Source organism: Protopterus annectens, chromosome 14.part0 (genome assembly GCF_019279795.1).
Source record: "Protopterus annectens isolate FY-2018-M chromosome 14.part0, PAN1.0, whole genome shotgun sequence".
In the NCBI taxonomy this organism is placed as follows: domain Eukaryota; kingdom Metazoa; phylum Chordata; order Ceratodontiformes; family Protopteridae; genus Protopterus; species Protopterus annectens.
Window position 1 is genome coordinate 27,051,159 of NC_056748.1, and position 21,874 is coordinate 27,073,032.

Sequence of the window (21,874 nt, forward strand, 5' to 3'; positions counted from 1 at the left end):
TTGAACTACTCGAAGTCTGCAAAAGACAATGACAGGAGAAAGGTGCTTTGTGAATTCCTGTGGGGAAGTGGAAAGACCAGAGGGTAAAGCAGAAAGTGAAAGGGCAAGACAAATTTCCTGCAGTCTAGATGAATGGAAACGTGTAGGTAGGCCCATCCTTTAAGTACACTAGTCAATATTTTGAAACTAAGAATTTTGAAAAATATTTCTTTAAACATCTTTACTGAATTACCATTTGTGACACAGGCAAATTTACATTTTTATATAAGTAGTGAAACTGTATTATGTTCACATTTACAAAGATTATACATCAAACATATTGTTACACATTATATAATCGAGGCAACATTACAAAAATTTCTCTCTCTTAAACCTCAACTCTCCTCCGGAACATTTTTCTGCATCTATCGTCAACCACAATGTCCATTTTTAATGCAATTTATTCCTACCCTTTTCTAAAATCCCACTTCCTGTTCTTTTACCTCTTCCGGTTCCTTTATACATTATTCAGTACTTCAAGTACAGCTGGTTTAGACTTTTGACTTGCGTTTTCTAGTAATTAGTTTTTGGCAGTCACCAAAATTGAGCTCAACATGGCTACATTCCAGGCAAGTCAGATCCTGTATTCCAGCTCAAAAAAAAATCCTTAGTTACTCACTCATTTGCTCACTCAGTATTCTTGACCAAGTACCTTGCATGGAATTTTTAAAGTCTGACAACTCATTACACCCTGAGAACATATGCTCCCAGATACTTCTATCTTATCCAATACACCTCCAACATTTGCCATCTATCCAAGGAAAAATTCTTTGGAATTTGCTTCAGGTATAAATTTATCTATGCAAAAACTTCAAGGCAAAAATCCTAAATCTTCTAGATTTTGTTGCATATTTGGGAACCATACATATGTCCTCCCATTGTTTCATTGTGAAATGCATATCTAATCTCTCTTCCCAAGCTTTCCTGACCTTTTCTGACCAATTCTTACAGTTATCCTGCAATATTTCATATGCTCCACTAATCACCCCCCCCCTTTTTTTTAAACAGCAGCGTCCGTTACAGATTCAATTAATAACTCAACCAGTGCAGGTCTTTCATTTAGGATTCCCCTACCCATTTCTCTTTGTCTACACTCTCATATTAATCCGTGATGGGGAAGGCAATCACCAGCCTGCAATCCAAGTGTGTTCTTGGCCTCTTCCCATTATATTACCTTTCCCTCTAATTATTTGTTCCCAATACCTTGACTCCTTTGCCAGCTTCCTCCAGCGAATTCCCCCTCATGCCTATCCTTTGTACCCCTAATTAATCATCTCTATCAGCAGAATCTCCTTTCTTCATTCTCATGTTTGCTTAGTTTTAAGTATACTTTATGCTACTTTATAAATATAACATTCTGTACAACTGCTGTTATATTTTGTAAGGACTTGTGTCTAAAAATCCCATTCTTTTCTTATTTTTTGAATTACTGTCCTGCTACATCATCCCTTTCCACTTTGAATCGTAGTTTTCTGCTTGTGTTATGTACAAGAGTCTTAACTGTGTAACTCTAAAATATCCCTTCAAATCAGGTAATCCTAAACCTCCTCGTTCTATTGAGAGGATCAACTTATCCCACTTGACTTTTTCCCTCTTTCCCTCCCAAATAAAATCCTTCAGCTCTCTGTTACTATCCACAACCTCTCCTCTGCTTGATAAAAATATGTTTGACCCGTGTATAAAATTAAAGGAACTAAAAACATTTTTGATACTTCTATCTTGCCATCCACAGCCATTATCAATAGGCAAAAGCTTCCAGTTTCTTAGTTTTTATATTCCTTTGTTTAGTGTCTTCCCCACATATCCTTTGCTTCTATAACAGAACCCTTTTTTAATCCATACTCCTAAATACTTGATGTTGTCGCTTCCCCATAAATATAGGGTAAAGATTAACCAATTCATATATGGGTGCATAGTTTATAGTGATAGCAAATTTTGAGAAAGACGTTGAGAAATGAGAGGTGCAGAATGGGTCTTTAATGTTCCTCCTTTCAAAGAAGCATAAACATTTTGAAATACAAGCCTCTTCTCAACTGATGAGAAGGAACGAATTCTACTGTTCTCAGAGCAAAGAGGTCCTGAAGAAGGAGGAAGATGAAAGGACCCTGGTTTCAAGAAGGCTGAGAAAAACTAGAAAGTCGAGGAGAAACAATCCAAGACATTTTTGTAGCCTCTACTGAAAATGAAAAGGAGAAATTTATCTGTTAAGGATTCCCAGACAGGGACAAAAAGTTTTTAAGAAAGTGTAATGGAAGACTGATAGAGTGGGAGGCGAGTGTAGTCAGAGTCTGCCTTCTCAAGAAAAGGAGGGTTTAGAACTCTTGGAATCATGTCTGAACTTATCCTGGAATTTATTTCTATTGGACAGTTTAACCTTTTGGGCTGTTTTTTGCCCTTTCTGATAGAAAGGGGCCAGCTTTTTAAAGGGTAATTCCTTTGACAATTTGGTAAAGGAAATAGAAAGATCTGTTTGAAATCCTGCATTACCCTGTCTCTCACCTGTAAGCTTCTTAAGAGGTCTTCAGTAGCAGAACCAAAACGATGTTCTCTATCAAGGGGAGTCAAGGAGCTTAGTTTCGACATCCTCAAGGACAGAAGTCTTGAAGAGAATTTTCTAAGTACCAAAACAGTAGCAGCTGCATTACAACTGCACGTAACAGTGTCTAGCTATTTCAAATGCAAAGTTTAGTGGGTACAAAGCAGATGACTATTCTCTTGACTCTAGCAAATAAAACAGGACCTTGATTAAGTCCCCAAAACAGATAAAATATATCTGGTTATGTGAGTCTGATTGTGAGCCCCAAATGTCAGGAGCTCCCAAATAGGGAGCTAGTATTTGGTGGGGAAAACACCTCCAGTAAAAAGTAAATAGCAATATCATTAGGAATAGCCCTAGAGAGGAGAGATAGAAAAAACCAGGGGGCTGGAGGGAGGGAGGGAAACCAGGACTGCAACACAGAACACACTCGAACATCTACATTTATGCTAAGTGTACACAACTGTACTATGTTCTTCATGTTTCACTGTTGCAGTCATCACACTTGGGTTGATTCCCAAAGCTGAGGAAGGGTGGAGGCAGTCAAGAAGAGTTAGGGCTAGCTAATAGGCCTTGCAAGACTGCTGTAGCAAATCCTGCCCTGGATTTGGAAAAGATAGGCAGGTGGTAATGCTTGGTGAAGGTGTGTACGGAACTCCAGGTAGCAGCTTCCAGTATGTCCCTTGTAGGGACTCCCATGAGAAATGCTGTAGAAGTAGATGTAGCTCTAGTGGAATGTGTTCTGACCCAGAGGGATTGGTTTTCCATGGTGCTTGTAGCAGAAATGGATGCAGTCTGCTATCCATTTGGAAATGGTTTTGAAATGGCCTTGCCCTCTGCCCCTGTTGCAAAGCTGACTAGCACCTGGTCAGATTTTCTGAAGGGCTTAGTCCTATCAAGGAAGAACCTGAGTTGTCTGTGCACGTCCAAAGAGTGCAGGATCCTTTCCCCTTTATTTTGAGGATTTGGGAAGAAGGTTGGCAAATGGGTGGATTGGTTGAGAGCCCCACTGGACACCACTTTAGGCATAAAGGAAGGGTTAGTTCTGAGGGAAACCCTGTCAGCATGGAAAATAATGAAGGGTTCCACAGCCATCAGTGCTTGTAACTCAGACACTCTTCTAGCTGAAGTGATTGCTAGAAGCAAGGCTGTTTTCCAAGAGAGGAATTTTACCTCTGCTGAAGCAGCAGGTTCAAAAGGGGGAAGCGTGAGCTTTTCCAGTACAAAGTTAAGGTCCCAAGCGGGGATGGCTGCTCTTCCTTGGTGGCCTTAAGTTGTTTTCCCCTCTCAGAAACTGTTTGATGAGAGGGTGAGAGAAAAGAGGTGGCTCAGTATTGTAATGAGCCGAAATGGCAGAAGCATGGACATTAATGGAGGTAAAGGATAGGCCTCTGTGGAGTAGTTCTGCTAGGTAATCCAGGATTAGAGGTAAGGAGGACAGTGCTGTGTCCTTTCCTTTAGACTGAATCCAAGAACAATACCTTTTCCACTTTTCAACATAGGATTTCCTAGTACTGGGCCTTCTGACATCAAGGATGACGTCCAGCACCTGTTTGCTTAGGGTTGATGGTGGAGTATTTAAGGAGTAAGCCAGGCTGCAAGATTTAGGGTTTGCAATTGTGGATGCAAACTCTGTCCCTCCTGCTGAGAGAGCAGGGTCGGGGTCTGGTGTTGGTGCCAGGGTGGCACCGTTGTCAGGCTGCGCAGGAGTGGGTACCAGTGCTGGTGTGGCCAGTCAAGGGCAATCAGAGTTGTCCTTGGCCTGTCTTGTTTTATCTTGAGTAATACTCTTGAGGTAAGGGGCAGAGGGGGAAAGGCATACCTTGAGAGGTTTTCCCATTGAAAGGATAGGGCATTCACTTTCCAGGCCCTGCTATGATGGTTCCTGGTGCAGAATTTGCTTAACTGGTGGCTGTCAGGGGAGGCAAAGAGATCCACCTCTGGGGTCCCCCATTTCTGGATCAGCAGGTTGAAGGTGCTGGGCTCCAATTTCCACTCGTGTGGGTCTAGGATATTTCTGCTTAAGTAGTCTGCCAGTGAATTTTGTTTGCCTGGCAAGAATTGAGCTTGTAGATGAACTTGGTTGTCCAAGGCCGTGTTCCACAAGGCCATGGCAAACCTGCAGAGTGGGTAAGAATGGATTCCCCCCTGCTTGTTTATGTACCACATAACTGTAGTGTTGTCTGTTATCAGCAGTTGTCCTGTAAACAGTAGGTATCTGAAAGCTGTCAGGGCATTCTGTACAGCTAGCATCTCTTTTTGATTGATGTGCAGGAGAATTTGCCTTGGGCTCCAGTGGCTCTGAATATATTTGCCGCCATGTGAGCCCCCATGCATAATCTGATGAGTCTGTGGTTAGGGTCTGGGCGGCGTGGGGTTGAGTGAAATGCAGTCCCTTGTTGTGGTTGCATGCTTCTGCACACCAAAGGAACTCTGTCCTTAGACAAGGTGACTTATTTCCAGGTCCTGAGAATGTTGGCACCAAAGCCTTTTAAGTACCACTGACGTTTCCTCATATGCAGTCTTGCATATGGAATTAGCAGAACATAGGAGGCCATGAACCCTAGGGCTTGCAGTATTTTTCTTGCAGACAGCTGGGTTCTGGTGGCCATTTGTTTGAAGTAGTCTGTCAGATAGACCTGTTTTTCTGTAGTGAGGAATGCCATCTGGGAAGTTGTGTTCAAGCTTGCTCCCAGGAATGCAATCTTTTAACTGGGTACCTGTTGTGATTTCTTTTCGTTGATGGTGTACCCCAATGAAGTTAGAAGGCATTTTCCAAATGTCAGGTAATGGAGCAGCAATTCCTGACTGTCCGCCTGAATCAGGCAGTCATCCAAGTATGGGTAAATTTGGATATTTCTCTGCCTGCAGTACGCAATGGCTGGAGCCAGGCATTTTGTGAATACCCTGGGCACGGTAGATAAGCCAAAAGGAAGTGCAGAGAACTGATAATGCATAGACCTTGCCCTGAAACATGGATATTTCCTGCATGACTCCCTTATGGGGATGTGCAGATAGGCTTCTTTTAAATCTAGGTTGACTAACCAGACATCTTTGGCTAACACAGGGAGAAGCTGTTGCAGGGTAAGCATCTTGAATTCTGGTACCACCAGGAAAGTGTTGAGAATTGAAAGATCCAGGATTGGGCACCAAGAGCCCTCTTTCCTGGGTACCAGGAATAGTCTGGAGTAGAATTCTTGACCCCTCTGTTCTACTGGAACACGCTGTGTAGCTCTGATATTCAGCAGGGAAAGTACTTGGCTTTGAGCCTCTGCCCACTGGTTTGGAGGAAGGTATGGAAATCTGCTTGGGGTTGGCAGTGAATGGAAATAAAATTTGTACCCCTGGGTTACAATGTTGAGGACCCATCGGTCCTGAGTGTCAGACATCCATTTTTTTGCATGAAGGGCAAGTTTTCCTCCTAGGGGCACAAGCAATTGGGCAGGGCTGGGAAGCAGAGTTGAGAAGTCATTGTGAGCTTCTTCCATAAAGAGGTGGCTTACCACTCCCTGCTCTTGGGGTGGGGGTGCTCCATTGCTTAGATCTCTGCATACCCCGAGACTGTTGTCTAGGTGGGTTTGTTTTCCCTAGGTCTTGTTTGGGAAGGCCTGGAGGGGGCTGGAAAGGACTAGTGTTTTGAAGGGCAATGGCTACTGAATCTAGGTGGCTGCTCTTGTAGGAATTATTTAACAGTTTGCAAAGATTTAGCCTTTTCTTCCATCTTTTTAAGAACTTCCTCTGCTTTGGTGCCAAACGGTCCTTATTTAAAGGTTTCTAGTAATTTAGATTTGACATGATCTGGCAGGGCCTGCTCCTTCAGCCAAGTATGTCCTCTCAGTACAGAGCCAGTGACTGCTGCCCTGCAAGATGCTTCCACGGCATCAAAGCCACAATGCAAAGTATGCTTACTAACTTGGTTTGCAGGGTGCATAAGCTCCTGCAATTCTTTACTTTCTGCACAATCTGGAAAAATTACCACTTTTGTTTAATAAGTTCCATAATATGTTGCTGGTATTTCAGCATGTGAAACTGGCAGTTCAATGCCCTAATAGCAATTGTTGCAGAGGTACATGCCTTCTTACCCAATCTGTCCAAAGCTCTGGAATCTCTGTCCGAAGGGATAGGATTTTTAGCTGTAGTAGCCTTAATAACTTTAGGTCCCTGCGACATGATCTCTGGATCAGTAGTAGGATTCTTGAAAAGAAACTTGTGAGAATCAGGTACTCTGTAGTACCAGTCTGTTTTCCTAGGGGCCGGAGGTAAAGTGCCTGGAGTAAGACTGGATTCCATGAAAACATCATCCACAACATCCAGGACAGGGGGTATAGCTAAAGGCCTGTTCTGAGGCAACTCTAAAAATTCTCAGTCTCTTTTTGGACTGAGGATAGTCTTGGCATTCCCAATGGAAATGCTCTCTTTAAGTATGCAAGGTTTCACCAAAAGAGAAATCCTCTGGAGGGGAGGCAGAGGGAATGGATTCCTCTGCATCTGAATCCTCACTGGCGGATAAGGGCAAGTCTTCATAATCAGAAAGGTCAGAGTCGTCAGAGCCATCAGATTCCTGGTCTGTAGAACTTGAATGGGAGTTGAGTCTTTTGTCTCTTAGATGGGAAAGGCTGGCTTCCCCTAATCAGCATAATAAGGTCTTCAGCCATTTTAAGCATTTGTTTTTGTGGCATGGGTGCCTGAGCATGTGCTTTGGTCGTCGGTTTTCTAGGTGTAGTGAGTACTCTGGGCCTAAGAAACTCTGTAGTTTTGGTTAAAAAAGAAGTAGTAGTCGGTCTGATTCGAACATCAGTAGGACGAAAAGCTCCCTTAGAAGGCGGTGCCTGCACAGCAGCTCCAGACCCATCTAAGGTAGAGACATCCGCTGGTTCCATAGTCGAAGAAGCATCTTGCGGCATACCGGACTCCGAATGGATCTCAGCAGAGGCCTGCGAATTCATAGAAGCGGGCATCAGGGGCTGCAAAGGCGCCTCACAAAGTACCAGTTGACTGGCAACTAGCTTAACAGAAGCGTCGTCGGCAGTTTTGGACCTATGCGGTCTGTCTCTGTCTTTATCTTTACATTTTTTCAGAAGATCGGCAGTTGGATGGCTTACCGAAGCCATTTCAGAATACAGAGATTGAGAGCGAAAGAATTTAGCAACAAAGATAGCCTGACAAAGAATGGTTCGGGCATTAAACAAGGTACAAAACCAACAGCGAGGAACGTCGTGGTCTGGGCCTAAACAGGTGACACAGTAAGAATGAAAATCTCTATGAGGTATTTGCTTTCCACAGGCAAGACAATTGTTACCTTTTTCTGACATCGATTAGAGCAAGAAAAAAGGATCCCCAACAGGGTACTTAGCTTTAGAAGACTTCAGGATTACTCAACTCAAAAACAAAAAATTCAGGTAGCAGCCGACTGGCATTTGCGAACTGCTTCTGCTTCAGGCTCATCCTCAGTAAAAAAGACTGATGTAATGGTGTCGGCTGCCTGTTTTTATACCCCTGATGATCTGCCGTCATGGAAGAGGCAAAAGCATCCAATGCAGAAATACTAAGACTCTGGTATTCGGGACGACTGAGGGCTACCTGCAGGCAGATAACCCAAGTGTGATGACTGCAACAGTGAAACACGAAGAACATCCACCACTTCCAGCTGGAAGAAGTCCTTTAAGGACTAATTTCGCCCATTTCTCATTCATTGCCCTAGACCCAAACCCTTCACAGGCAGAATGGGGGAATCGAGGTGGGCAAGCCTCTAAACAGTAAACACATTTATCATGTGCATCTTGTGTAAACCTGCCCACAACACATTTTTTAAAACCCTTATCCTGGATAAGGCAGACCTGAAACACCAAACATCCTATGCAAAAAAAAAAAAAAAAACACTATACTACCACACCCTGATAAACACAAATTCAAGAAGGCAGGAAACGTCTGCTACTACTATGCACACAAACAAAATATTAAATTAGAAGTTATGTACTTACCATAACTTGGCATCTATGTTGTCCATTTTCATTCTTCCTCACTGATGGGCTACGGATCCGACCCTCGGATCCAACTCCGCCACATTTCCAAGATTTGGATCAGAGTCTCAAGGTACTCCCTCTTCCCATAACGCACTACACCATCCCCAATCCCTCAGATCAAGCTTGCTGCCCTACTGCCTACAGAATTATAGAAACAGGACAGACACACGAAGGGATAAGGCTCAGACCTGGAACCTGAGGGTTCCCAGATCATCCAAAGATCTTCTAGAAGTAACAAGGCTGGGGATGGCTAGGAGGACAGGTGAGGAAGAATGAAAATGAACAATACAGATACAACACGGATGCCTAGTTATGGTAAGTATGTAACTTCTAAATCTGATTATGTCCTTTTCATTCTTCCTGACAGGTCACCAGCTATGTAACTCAAGGAAAGCTCTCAAGGAAGGATATGCCAGAGCACTGTCAAATCAAAGAAAGCCCTATTTCTGAAGACGATGTCTAATTTGTAATGTGTGACAAAGGTACGAGTCTTTGACCAAGTGGCTGCAGCACAGATATCATCAATTGAAGCTCTGGAAGAAAAAGCAGATGACGTAGCCAGAGATCTGAAGCTCTAGAATGATGAGGCAATTCCAAACCTCTCTGAGAATAAATCAGTGAACTACAGTCAGTAATCCATTTGACCAAAGTAATTTTGGAAGCTGCTCGACCTAAATGGTTAGGTGAGGAAGATACAAACAGTTGATCAGACTTCCTGTACTTTTTTTGTTCTATGATGATAAAAACATAGTTGTCTATGAATGTTAAGATGATACAACATATATTCACCTTCATTAGTAAAGTTGGGAAAGAAGACTGGCAATTGAACTGATTGGCTAATGTTCATTTCCGTGGCCACTTCAGGCATAAAGGAAGGGTTCATCCATATAGATACCCTAACTTTGTGGAAAATGATGTATGGAGGCCTAACAGATACGGTCTGGAGGTCAGAACCTCTTTTCGATGAAGTAATAGCTACCAAAAAGATAATTTTCCAAGAAAGAAACTTCACAATTGTCTGCTGGTTGAAATGGTTTCTGAGTCAGTCTCTGGAGTACGAATGTGAGATCCCAAGGGGGAGAAGGGTCTTTTATGGGGGGGGGGGGTTAAGAAGAAAGATTCCTTTCATAAAGACTTTACATAACCTGGAAGTTGACAAAGATAAGGATTAATTTCCAGTATGAAAACTGGACATGGAAGCAAGCTGCAGCTTGACGGTAGAAAAACTTGCTCCTTTTTAAAGAGAGTACTGAGAGAAAGGATGGCTGAAGTAGGTAATGAAAAAGGGTCACTGTTCTCTATAGAAGCTCATATCAAAAATCTTTTCCATTTGCTTTTGTGACCTTCTTAGTGGAAGCCTTATGGAAAGCCAAAATAATGTCATGGACTGGGGAAGTGAGCCTGGACCATCTATCAATGGAAGTGGAGAAACCATGTGGTCAGCTTGAGGGCACGGAGGACTGGGATGCAGGAATTGTGACAGGTGAGATAGAAGGTACTGCGTGGACTCTAGTATGCATGGGGGATATTTGAGGTGCGACCAAAGGAAGGGGAAACATACTTGACTAGGCCAAAAGGGGCAAGGCCAAAAGGGGCAAGGAGCATGACTGAGCTCTTCGGCTGCTTGCCTTTTATGGAAACTTTGGGATGAACAGTACAGGAAATAAGCAGAGGAGACCCAGTTGGGGGGGCAACTGTGAATCACAGCCTCCCTCGTTGACTCCCCTGGCGGGGGGGGGATCAGAGCGACATACTTGCTGTACTTGTTGTTGAGGGGAGAGGCAAAGAGGTTGCAGCAAGGCTGGCCCCAATGGCTGAAAAACATGTTCGCTACTGACTGGATGAGGGACCACTCGTGAGGAATCAGAACGGACCTGCTGAGTCTGTCCATCAGCGCACTGGTTTTCTCCAGTATATGTGTTGCAGCTAAAAAGTGGTCTGAAGAGATCACCCATTCCCAGACCCTGATGGCCTCTCTGCACAATGGGTACAAATGGGTTCCTCCTTGTTTGTTGATGTACCAGACTACTGGCAGGAAAACACCTGGAATCTTTTTATCCTCAGGTGAGCTGCTATGACTGCCATGCATTTGGTAAACACCTGGGGGGCTGTGATGAGTCCCAAAGGGCAGTACTCTGAATTGGTAGTGATTGGCTCCCAACTGAAAGTGCAGGTGTCTCCTGGAGTGCCCGTCTATTCTGATGTAATAAATACGCATCCTGGAGATCTACAGAGTACATACAATTGTCTTGCACAGAGATGAGGTAGGACAGACTGGACTGTAACCATTCAGAACTCTGGCTTCCTGACATACTGATCCAGACTGCTTAGACCCAGAACTGGTCTTAGGTCCCCTGTATTCTTTGACACCAAAAAGAAGCGGGAGTAAATTTTCCATCTTATTTGTTCGGTTGGGACCTGTTGGATAACTCTTTTGCAGCAGCTTTCAAATTTCTTGAGCTGCGTGCTCCCTCTGACTGGGTGGAATGTTAGGGAGTTTCCTCCTGGGTCCCAGAGGTGGAAGGGAAATGGGAATGTATTCACCTCTGGATATTATATTTAGCACCCAAGCATTGTTTGTAAGACTTGTCAAGACGTCTAGGTGCAGGAACAGATGACTCCCGACTGCCTCCAGAGATGGCAGTCAGGCAGCACTTCAGGAGTGCTGATAGGGCCTGTCAGAGTAGTAGTCTCTGAAGCCCTGGTTTTGCAGTCCCCCTCTGGGGTGATGTCTAATATTAAAACCTCTCCCTCTGAAGGAAATGTCTCCATGTGGGTCTTGGAAAGTTCCCTGAGACTTCCAGAACCAAGTTTTCTTCCCTCCTAACTGGTTTCTAGAACAGGTCCTCTGAGGGGTAGAGAACTTGATCCCCATGGCAGACAGGGTCTTTTTTCCTGCTTGCTGCGGGTTAGCTTTTCCTTCACTGATGCCCCAAGCAAGGAAGAGCCATCAAAGGGGGCATTAACAAATAACTCTTTGAAGGGTTCCACAAAGTCGCAAAACTTCATCCAGGCATGCCTGCTAATGGCTATGCCTGAACTGGCTACTCTTGAGGTACATTCCGCTGTATGGGAGATCAACCTCATTAAGAAAATTGGCAATAGGTGATAGAGTAAGCCAGGTCAGGGAGAGGACACTCTTGAGGTCGTCCTCCGATATGGTCTCATCAAGAGAATTTGAGAGCTCCTTGATCAAACCTTTTTGTAGATGGATACAGTGTGCCAAGTAATTTAACGACCTCAGTGCAAAAGTCTCTTTACCCCATCTGGAGATTCTTGTCAACTTATAAAAGAATCTGCAAAATTAAGGCAGTCATCTAAACATGGAAAATGTGAATGGTCTGCAGTCTGCAATGGGCTATTATAGTAGTCAAGCATTTTGTTAATACCCTCGGAGCTTTAGGTAAGACAAACGGTAAAGAAGAAAAAACGAAAATGTTAACAGGACATAGAAAAACTTAAAATGCATCTTTAATCTTTGAATATTGGAATGTGATAAGCATCTTATAAATCCAGAAATACTAGACCACCTCAAGGCCCTATCTCTGTATTCCGTCTCCTATAGGCTTTTGAGGGGAGATCTATGCCTGGCATATAGGGCACTGTCAGACCCCACACTGATGGACCTCCTGCATAGCCATAAAACAAACAGTATCAGAATTACCCATTATAAAGATTAAACCTTGCCTGTGACATAAATAGGACCTGCTGGAGAGATACGAATGTATCCCTGAGACTACCCCATCTACAGAACAGGCTCCCCATCCATGTGAAGCAGTGTTCCCCCTAACACAATTCAAGTGCAACTTGGACAACTGGATGGGAAACCAGAAATTCATCCCTGGTTTGGCACCTAGTATCAGAACTTGTCAGAGATTTGGGATGCATGGCTAGGCTTACAAAGGCCCTTGTGGTCGTTAGCCTAGTAAACACCTATGAACCTAGAAGGCTGAGAGATGGCATGAGAAGAAAAGTACAGTTTTGTACCTACCATAAATGTAGATGTTCGAGTGTATTCACTGTTGCAGTCATTACACTTGGGTTATCCTGCTGGCAGGCTACCTGCAGTCGGCCTGAATTCCAAAGTCCTGGTCCGGCGTCAGTTGCTGTCGCCTCTTCCCGGACATCAGTGCGCCGGGGGTATAAAAGATGCAGCCGATGCCATTTTCTTCAGTTTTTCTTGCCCCAGATGTCAGGTGCCCCCAAAAAGGTAGGCTAAAAATTATGCTCATAAAAAAGCATGCACTAACATAAACATTACCATAATCTACAAGCAAATACACCACATAGGTTGTATAGAATAGAGAAGTACAGATAAGTCCCAGCAATGAAAGGGGGATGGTGGGAGGGTAACCTGGACTGCAACATTGAATACACTCGAACATCTACATTTATGGAAGGTACAAAACTGTACTATGTTCATCGTGTTTCACTGTTGCAGTCATTACACTTGGGTTGAATCCCAAAGCTGAGGTTGGGTGGCTCGGCCTAAACAGATTTAGAAGTGGCTATGAGGCCCTGCAGAACTGCAGTGGCAAAGTCTGCTCTGGATTTAGAGTAAAGAGGTAAGTGGTAGTGCTTTGTAAACGTGTGCACTGAAGTCCAAGTTGCAGCCTCCAAAATGTCCTTAGTTGGTACTCCTCTGAGGAAGGCTGCTGAAGTGGCTGCTGCTCTGGTTGAATGTGGCCTAATGCCCTTAGGCACTGATTTGCCATGTTGTGAATAGCCAAAACGAATGCAGTGGCCTATCCATTTTGAAATAGTCTGCTTTGAAATAGCTTTTCCTTGGGATCCTGCAGCATATGCCACTAAGAGGTGCTCAGTCTTTCTGAAAGCTTTAGTTTTGTCCAAGTAGAAGTGTAGCTGTCTGTGTATGTCCAAAGAATGCAGAAGTCTCTCCCCCTTATTCTGTGGGTTCGGATAAAAGGTAGGCAAATGAATGGTTTGGTTAAGAGCCACACTGGACACTACCTTAGGCATAAATGTTGGGTTTGTCCTAAGAGATACCCTGTCCGGATGGAAAATAATAAAAGGTTCCGCAGCCATTAGTGCCTGTAACTCTGAGACTCTTCTTGCTGAAGTTATTGCTAGGAGCAGAGCTGTTTTCCATACGTATTTTATCTCAGCTGTATTGGCTGGCTCAAAAGGAGGTAGTGTGAGCTTTTCCAAGACATAATTGAGGTCCCATGCAGGTATTGGCACTCTCCTTGAAGGTCTTATGTTTTTGGCCCCTCTGAGGTACTGCCTTAGCAGTGGATGTGAAAAAATAGGTGGGTCCGTATTGTAATGAGCTGAAATGGCAGAGGCATGGATCTTAATAGATGAGAAGGATAGGCCTTTTACGTATTGTAAAATCTGAGAAATATTTGGTACAAGCGTGTCACTTCCTTGTGCCTGGTTCCAAGCACAGAATCTCTTCCATTTTCCTGCATAAGATTTTCTAGTGCTGGGCCTCCTGGCCTCCAAAATAACATCCATAACTGCTTTAGAGAGAGGTGTGTTCTGAATGGTTACATTATCCGCCATGCAGCCAGATTTAGGGTTCTGAGCTGGCTGTGCCGGATCTGATTGATTTGTTGGGTCAGTAAATGAGGAATTTGAGTTAATCTCCAGGCTGGGCCTTGAGACAAGCTCTTTAGGATTGGATACCAGTGCTGACGTGGCCAGTCTGGGGCAATCAGTATCATTTTTGGCTTCTCTTGTCTGACCTTTAGGAGTACCTTGGGGAGGAGAGGCAGTGGAGGAAAGGCATATACTGTAAGGTTTTTCCAGCTGAATGATAGAGCATCCACTTTCCATGCTTGTTTGTGATAGGTCCTTGTGCAGAATCTCTGTAGTTGGCAGTTGTGAGGGGAGGCAAATAGATCTATGTCTGGGCATCCCCATTTCCTTGTTATCATGCTGAAGATTTGTGGAACTAGTTTCCACTCGTGAGGATCCATGAAGTTTCTGCTTAGTTCGTCTGCCAGAGTATTTGTCTTTCCTGGCAGGAATTGTGCTTGCAGATGTACCTGATAAGTCAATGCTGTGTTCCACAAAGTCATGGCTTGTCTGCAGAGGGGGTAGGAATGTGTGCCTCCTTGCTTGTTTATGTACCACATGACTGTAGTATTGTCCGTCTTTATCAGCAGTTGTCCTGGATGAAGTAGATCCTTGAAGGCTGTCAGGGCATTCTGTACAGCTAGCATCTCTTTTTGATTGATATGAAGATGCATTTGACTTGCGGGCCATGTGCTCTGAATACATTTTCCTGCCATGTGGGCCCCCCAGGCATAATCTGATGCATCTGCTGTTAGTGTCTGCCTAGGTGTGGGCAAAGTGAATGGCTGTCCCTTGTTGTGGTGACAGGCCTGTGCCCACCATCGAAACTCCTGTTGCATGCAGGGAATGAGGGTAATGTTTCCAGGCTGTGGCAATGTTGAGTCCAAACACTTTTTGGATACCATTGTAGCTTCCCTCATATGCAGTCTTGCATATGGAATTAGCAGAATGCAGGATGCCATGAAGCCCAAAGCCTGCAGAATTTTTCTTGCAGATAACTGGGCCTTTGTTGCCATCTTTTCGAAGTAAGAAGACAGTTGCCTTTGTCTGGCGTGAGATAAGCCATCTGGGAAGTTGTATTTAAGCTTGCACCCAGGAATATTATCTCTTGAGAGGGTACCAGTTTTGATTTCTTTTCATTTACTGTGTACCCTAGGAAAATTAGTAATCTTTTTACAAATGCCAGATGTTTCAGTAGAATGTCCTTGTTCTCTGCTTGAATAAGGCAGTCGTCCAAGTAAGGATATATTTGGATTCCTCTTTGTCTGCAAAATGCAATTACTGGTGCCAAGCATTTTGTGAAGACCCTGGGCGCAGTAGATAAGCCAAAGGGCAGTGCAGAGAATTGGTAGTGCATTGAGCCAGCTATAAATCTGAGGTATCTTCTGCAAGATTGTCTGATTGGGACATGCAAGTATGCCTCTTTCAGGTCCAAAGTTACAAGCCAAGCCTTCTTGCCCAGCATGGGCAGAAGCTGCTGCAGAGTCAACATTCTGAATTTTGGAACGTCCAGAAAAGTGTTTAGAATAGACAGGTCCAGTATTGGTCTCCAGGCTTTGTCCTTTCTGGGTACCAAAAAAAGTCTTGAGTAAAATCCTTGTCCCTGCTGTTGTACTCGCTGAATAGCCCTCATGTCCATGAGGGATGAAACTTGGTTTTGCGCCTCTGCCCACTGATTGTGTGGCAGGTCTGGCATACCATTTGTCTTTGGAAGGGTGTGAAAGTGGAACCTGTAGCCCTGAGACACTATATTCAGGACCCATTTGTCCTGGGTGATCATGTGCCAATTTTGTGAAAAAAAGTGCTAGTTTTCCCCCAAGGGTGCTGCCAAAAGTTAAGTGCTTGGCATTGGCAGATGAAAGTCATTGAGACCGTTTCCTATATGGCTGTGATTGGTCTTCTCCGTTTTTGGAGGTAGAAGCACCCCATTGTTTAGGCCTGTATGAGCCTTGGGGCTGGGATCTGCCTCTAAGGCGTCTGTATCTGCCTCTTTGTGGCCTGTCTGACACTGGAAAGGACGAATTCTTAAGGCCAGTTCCTGCTAAATCTGGGTGGCTGTACCTGTAAGAAATCCTTAACTGTCTGCATAGATTTCGCTTTATCCTCCATTTTCTTCAACACCTCTTCTGCCTTAACACCAAACAAAGTATCATGCTGTAATGCAGCATCCAATAACTTTGCTTTAACATGATCAGCAGATTCTGCTCCTTTAACCAAGCATGCCTTCTAATGACAGAACCCGTAACAGCGGCCCTGCAAGAGGCCTCCAGTGAATCAAAATCACATTGCAAAGTATGCTTTCCCACTTGCTCAGCTGCATGCAATAAATTCTGCATTTCCTTGTTTTCAGAACATTCAGAATTTGTCAACATTTTCTGTTTTAGCAGTGACATTAAGTATTACTGATATTTAAGCATATGAAACTGACAATTTAAAGCCCTTACAGCCAAGGTAGCAGAAGTGTAAACTTTTTTCCCCCATCTGTCCAGTGCCCTAGAATCCCTATCAGAGGGGACTGAGTTTTTTGCAGTGGAAGCCTTGACCCCTCTGGGACCCTGAGATATAGTTTCTGGGTCAGCAGCAGGGTTTTTATATAGAAATTTATGAGAATCTGGAACCTTGTAGTATCTGTCTGGCTTAACAGGTGCAGGGGGTAGACAGTCAGGAGACAGGCCGGACTCTGAAAATATATAATCTACAATGTCTAGAACAGGTGGAATAGGAAGAGGTCTGTGCTGAGGTAGTAAAAGAAAATCTCTAAGCCTTTTCTTAGATTCTGAGTAATCTTGGCTCTCCCAGTGAAAATGCTCCTTCATGGTATGCAGGGTTTCCCCAAAAGAATAATCCTCAGGAGGAGAGGCTGAAGGAATAGATTCTTCAGCATCAAAATCCTCATAGGGAGGAAGAGAGTATCCCTGTTCAGAAGAGGAGTCAGGGGAAATGGAAACCTGATCAGGAGAGTCATATTCTGCGTCCTGCCTAGGCATCTTATCAGGAGGGGGATGGGAACCCCTGATCAAAGTAATTAGGTCTTTGGCCATTTTAAGCATCTGTTTCTTAGGCATGGAAGTCTGTCCAGGAGAATGCTGTACTTGTTTCTTTGTCTTTAATGCTGTTTTAGTCATTGTCTTAGAAGCTGAGGTTGGCTTGACATACAACTGTGTAGGTCTGAAAACACCCTCAGAAGCCGATGCCTGCTCAGCGGCTCCAGACCCATTTGAGGGAATAGTTTCCGAGTGTCCAATACCTTGAGTATCCAGAGGCCTAGTTGTCTCCACGTGGGAGTCGGAAGCGTCCTGTGGCTCTGAGGTAGCGGGCGTCAGGGGCTGTGAAAGCGCCTCACTGAGAACCGGCGACTGGCCTAGCGGAGGCCTCGTCATCGGCTTTGAACCTCGGATGCCTGTCCTTTTCCTTATGCTTTTTATAAACTCCGGTCGTCGGCTGTTCCGACGGCATTATATAATTAAATCTTCGGCCAAAGTAATGAAAGGCAAAATTGTACCGACGCTTAATAGTGCGTTGGTTAAATCTAGCACAAAACCGACAGCCAGCAATGTCGTGGTCAGGGCCTAGGCAAGGAATACAGTAAGAATAAAAATCCTTATGAGGTATTTGCTTCCCACAAGAAATACAGTTGTTAACTTTTTCTGACATCTGTCTGGAGCAAGAAAAAAGTTTCCCCGATGGGGTACTTAGCTTTAATGAAGACTTCGGATCTGAAATTCGATTTCGAAAATTTCAGGAGTCGGCCGACCAGCACTTGCGAACTGCTTTTTGCTTCGGGCACCGCGCGGCAAGTAAGACTGAAGAAAATGGCGTCGGCTGCATCTTTTATACCCCTGGTGCACTGACGTCAGGAAGAGGCGACAGCAACCGATGCCGGACCAGGACTTTGGAATTCAGGCAGACTGCGGGTAGCCTGCCAGCAGGATAACCCAAGTGTAATGAATGCAACAGTGAAACACGATGATCATCAAAGCATTCTGATTTCTGGCATTTTCATGTGAAGGTTCAGAAAGGGAAAGCCTATGACATGTCTCCATGTTCTCCCTTTCTTAGTCACTACAAAGACTCTTAACAGAGCCCTTTTGATATCTGATATAGGTGAATAGACTCAATATAAATACATGAAAGAATATGAACTAGGACAGGAGGAAACAGGGAGGTTTGATAGGATGGCTGAAGATGAATCCTTTGAAATGGAGGATGACAGTCTCACTGCCAGCTCTAACCTTTTTGAAAGATTCTCCGAACACAAGTGCCTGAGGTTATCTGCTGGCAGAGAGAGAAGTGAAAACCTAGACTTTGGGACAGTTTTACTGGAATGCAGGAGTGGGGAAGGGAAGGGAGTGGAGGGGTAAAAACATGAAGAGGTATACAATCTACTTTTTAGTCTGTCCTTGGTTCTGAGAGAATCCTCCCTTCTTTTTAAAAAATTCCTACCATTGTTTTTTGAAATTATGTTTACTTGTGCCTTGCTGAGACTGCTTCCTATAATAGAAACCTGAATACAAAGGAAAGTTTTTTACTGTATTTTGGCATGGATGGTTGTAAAATTTGCATCCATCCATCCTCGACCACTTTTCCCATTTTGCACATGGGGTAAAAAGTCTGCATAACCCTCTGAATTAACTTTCTCCTTTCATATCACTAAAGGACCTCAGCAGAGGAAGGGCCAAATAATGCTTCTTTATCCAGGGGCTAACATTCAGGAACTCAGCTTTTACACCCTCTGGTAAATTATGAAAATGTATCCAGGCAAGTATCAATGACCCAGTGGCAGCTTCTCTGGAAGCATTATCAGTGTCATAAGAATATTTTAAAGACTATTTGGCTACCTGAGAAAGAGGGGATATCAAATAATTTAGACATCTTAGCCTCTGATGACGAGAATTCAGCAATTACTTTCTCATTCAAGCCAGCAGAAAGTTACACGAGCCTGACAACCCATTACTCTGAAGGCTAGCGTACAAGTAGTATAATTTTCTTCCCAAACCTATCAAAGACTTTCTCATCTTTGTTAGAAAAAATAGGACTAACTGCCAAAAGATGCTTGGCAAAAGATAGTTTTGAGAGAAATCACTGCAGGGTCTGATCTAGGCTTTGAAGAAAAAAACTGTAGGTCTAAGGAAACATATATAATTTACCGGACTTCTTCAGGACTGATGGTCAGGCAAACTGCAGTCAGCAAAGAAAGCATCCTCTAATGTTGACAAAACAGGAGAAAACTCCACCAGTGGTTTTGGGGGTTGTCAGTAAGAATTTTACTTCAAATTAAAAAAAAAAACTTCACTCAGTAATAAGTCATTTCTTTGCTGAGATTCTGGAATTTCATTTTGCTCCCACTGAAATAACTTCTTAATTCTAACTTGACCATCGGTAAAAGACAACTCTTCAGAAGGGGAATCTAAAGAAAACCTTTCCTCAGTTAGATTTGCCCCTTTTGTGGAGAAGGAACTAAAGAATCAATAAAAATCTAATTGCTGTTTCTCAGACTGAGAATCAAAATTTGAGGGAGGAGTGGAAAATCTTTTGCATTTTAAATCCTGGGAATATTTAGAATGAATACTGAAAGGATTTAAACAAACCCTTAGCAAACCCCAGCCAATCATTCCCTGTCTATCCTTTTCTTGGGCAACCAATGCAAAGGCAGTTACATTCAATGAGAATCAAGTTCTTCAGAGCATTGTCCACTCCCTCCTACAATACCGACCCATGTAGTTTTCCTTTGCCTTACGAGGGCAGGCAAACAGCTGCACAGAATGTGCCTATCCCTCAGTCTTTAGCTGCTTCTAGAGAGGCAACACCAGAAGGACCAAAAGGAAGTTATGAGAGGTCTGCAGTACCTGAAATGGCCACAGGAGAGTCGCTCACTGGCAACTGAGGTGAAGAGGAAGCTGGCTTGAAGACTGAAGACTAGTACAACATTTTTCAGATCAGGGAGGGAAGTACCAAAGAGCTCAAAGCCTGGTCCATGTGACTACTGAAATAGTGTCTGATAAGCAGGTAGTAGAGCCTTGGGCAGTTGTTGATGCAACCTGAGTGAAGTTTTTTTTTTTTAATTTGAAGTAAAATTCTTACTGACAACCCCCAAAACCACTAGACATAAAAGTTTGCTATTTCTCAAAAAAAAATGGTAAGTTTTATGGTACTTTCCCAACAGGGGATCCTGACTAAAAATATAATTTAATTCAACATTTTTAATGGACAACCACTAAAACCAAAGTCCTAGCCTTTAACAATTTTTAACTGAAAAAAAAATGCTTTTTCACAAAAACTGATGAAGTGGAGAGTTTCCCACTGGAGTGTTTGACTGCCTAGCTATAAAGAAGCCCTAACAGACTGCATATTGCTCACAGCAATGTAAGTAAGAATGCACTTCAATGGCAATAAAGCTCTGAAGGTCTGGCGCCCTACTCACTGACTTTATACTGCTCTCCTTGAACTGTTCAGCGGTTAGGGTGCATGGAAGGTGCCCATAAGCTTTGGAAGCTGGATGGTTGCCATATCCTGGGTAAGATATAACCCCATATAGCTTAGGTTACTACAACATTGATCTAATGATGAACATCACATTTTCTCAAGTATTTACAGTAAGGGTGGCAGATTCAAGATGAGGACTTTGCTGTAACAGACAAAATCTAGTGATTCAGGCACCAAAATATTAAACAGATCTAAGGCTGAGATACATTAAGAGTCATGCGCATTTGCAGTTAACCAGCGACTTGTGAAACAACTACACAGAGATAAGAACTGGACTGAATACATGTTTCATCATTTTGCAGGTAAATGGGAGGACAGCTTTATCTCCACTGTGGTGAATTGGGATGTTAAAAAAGTGGGGGGAGGGGACAGGCAGCAAATCCAATACATATACCTTCTGAAGAATCCCACCAGAATCAGACAAACTGTTGTATTCAGTGTGAAATAGAGAGTGTAGTAGTCTGGGATCACAACTCATTATTTTCAAGGAAAATCACTGAAAACACATTATACACAACATGCACAAGGTCAAAGAAAAAAAGCAGGAAATGAGGTACTGTATATTTCTACAGTACGTACGTAGGTACAGTAAAAAAAAGATGACTATAGTTAACGGTCATCAGCACAGACTTTTAATATTACATCTCTTAAGACAATTCCACAAAAAAAAACAAACAGTAAAAGAAAACATTACTCAAATTAAAAATACCTTTAAAGCACAGTACTGGTGTCGGTTGATCTGCATATTCCTATCACTGTATCTGTCTAGAGGAGTGAACATAATACTGAAGGGGCCAGCCCAGTGACTGAATAACATGAAGAGACTGTGGCGGAGGCTTTGCTGGGGAAATATGGTTCTCCGCTGGTGAACTAAAAAAAAAAAATGCAAACAAAAAATTCAACCCATAAAAACAAACATATAAAACTATAGCCTAGATAAACAAGAATAATTATTACCTGCCTTAGATTACTTCATTATGCTTTAAAAATTAGGTTAATAAATGAGAAACAAGCATCTGTCAGTTTAAAACACAATAAAAAATTCTTACCACTTGGGAGAGTAATTCCATTACATGTGATTCAAAGAACAAACAGATCCATGGTGGAGTTGTTGAGGCTCAAGAATAAACCACAGCGCACTACAACAGCTTAGCAAGGCTGAAATGCATTTACAAGCGCAAGAACAAGCACTACTAATGGAATAATATGATGCCACGACCCGAATCCAGCACTCAGAGATTTTCACCCAAAG

At 43.3% G+C, this 21,874-nt stretch overlaps 1 protein-coding gene across 1 annotated transcript in view; it reads right to left on the bottom strand.

Annotated features, from left to right (window-relative positions):
- Positions 1–21,874, bottom strand: part of FRYL (FRY like transcription coactivator) — a 3,917,685-nt gene that overhangs the window by 1,992,551 nt on the left and 1,903,260 nt on the right. Inside the window, exon 27 of the mRNA XM_044055727.1 lies at positions 21,332–21,492. Within this exon, the coding sequence (XP_043911662.1) occupies positions 21,332–21,492 (161 nt within the window). The remainder of the gene's footprint in view (positions 1–21,331; positions 21,493–21,874) is intronic.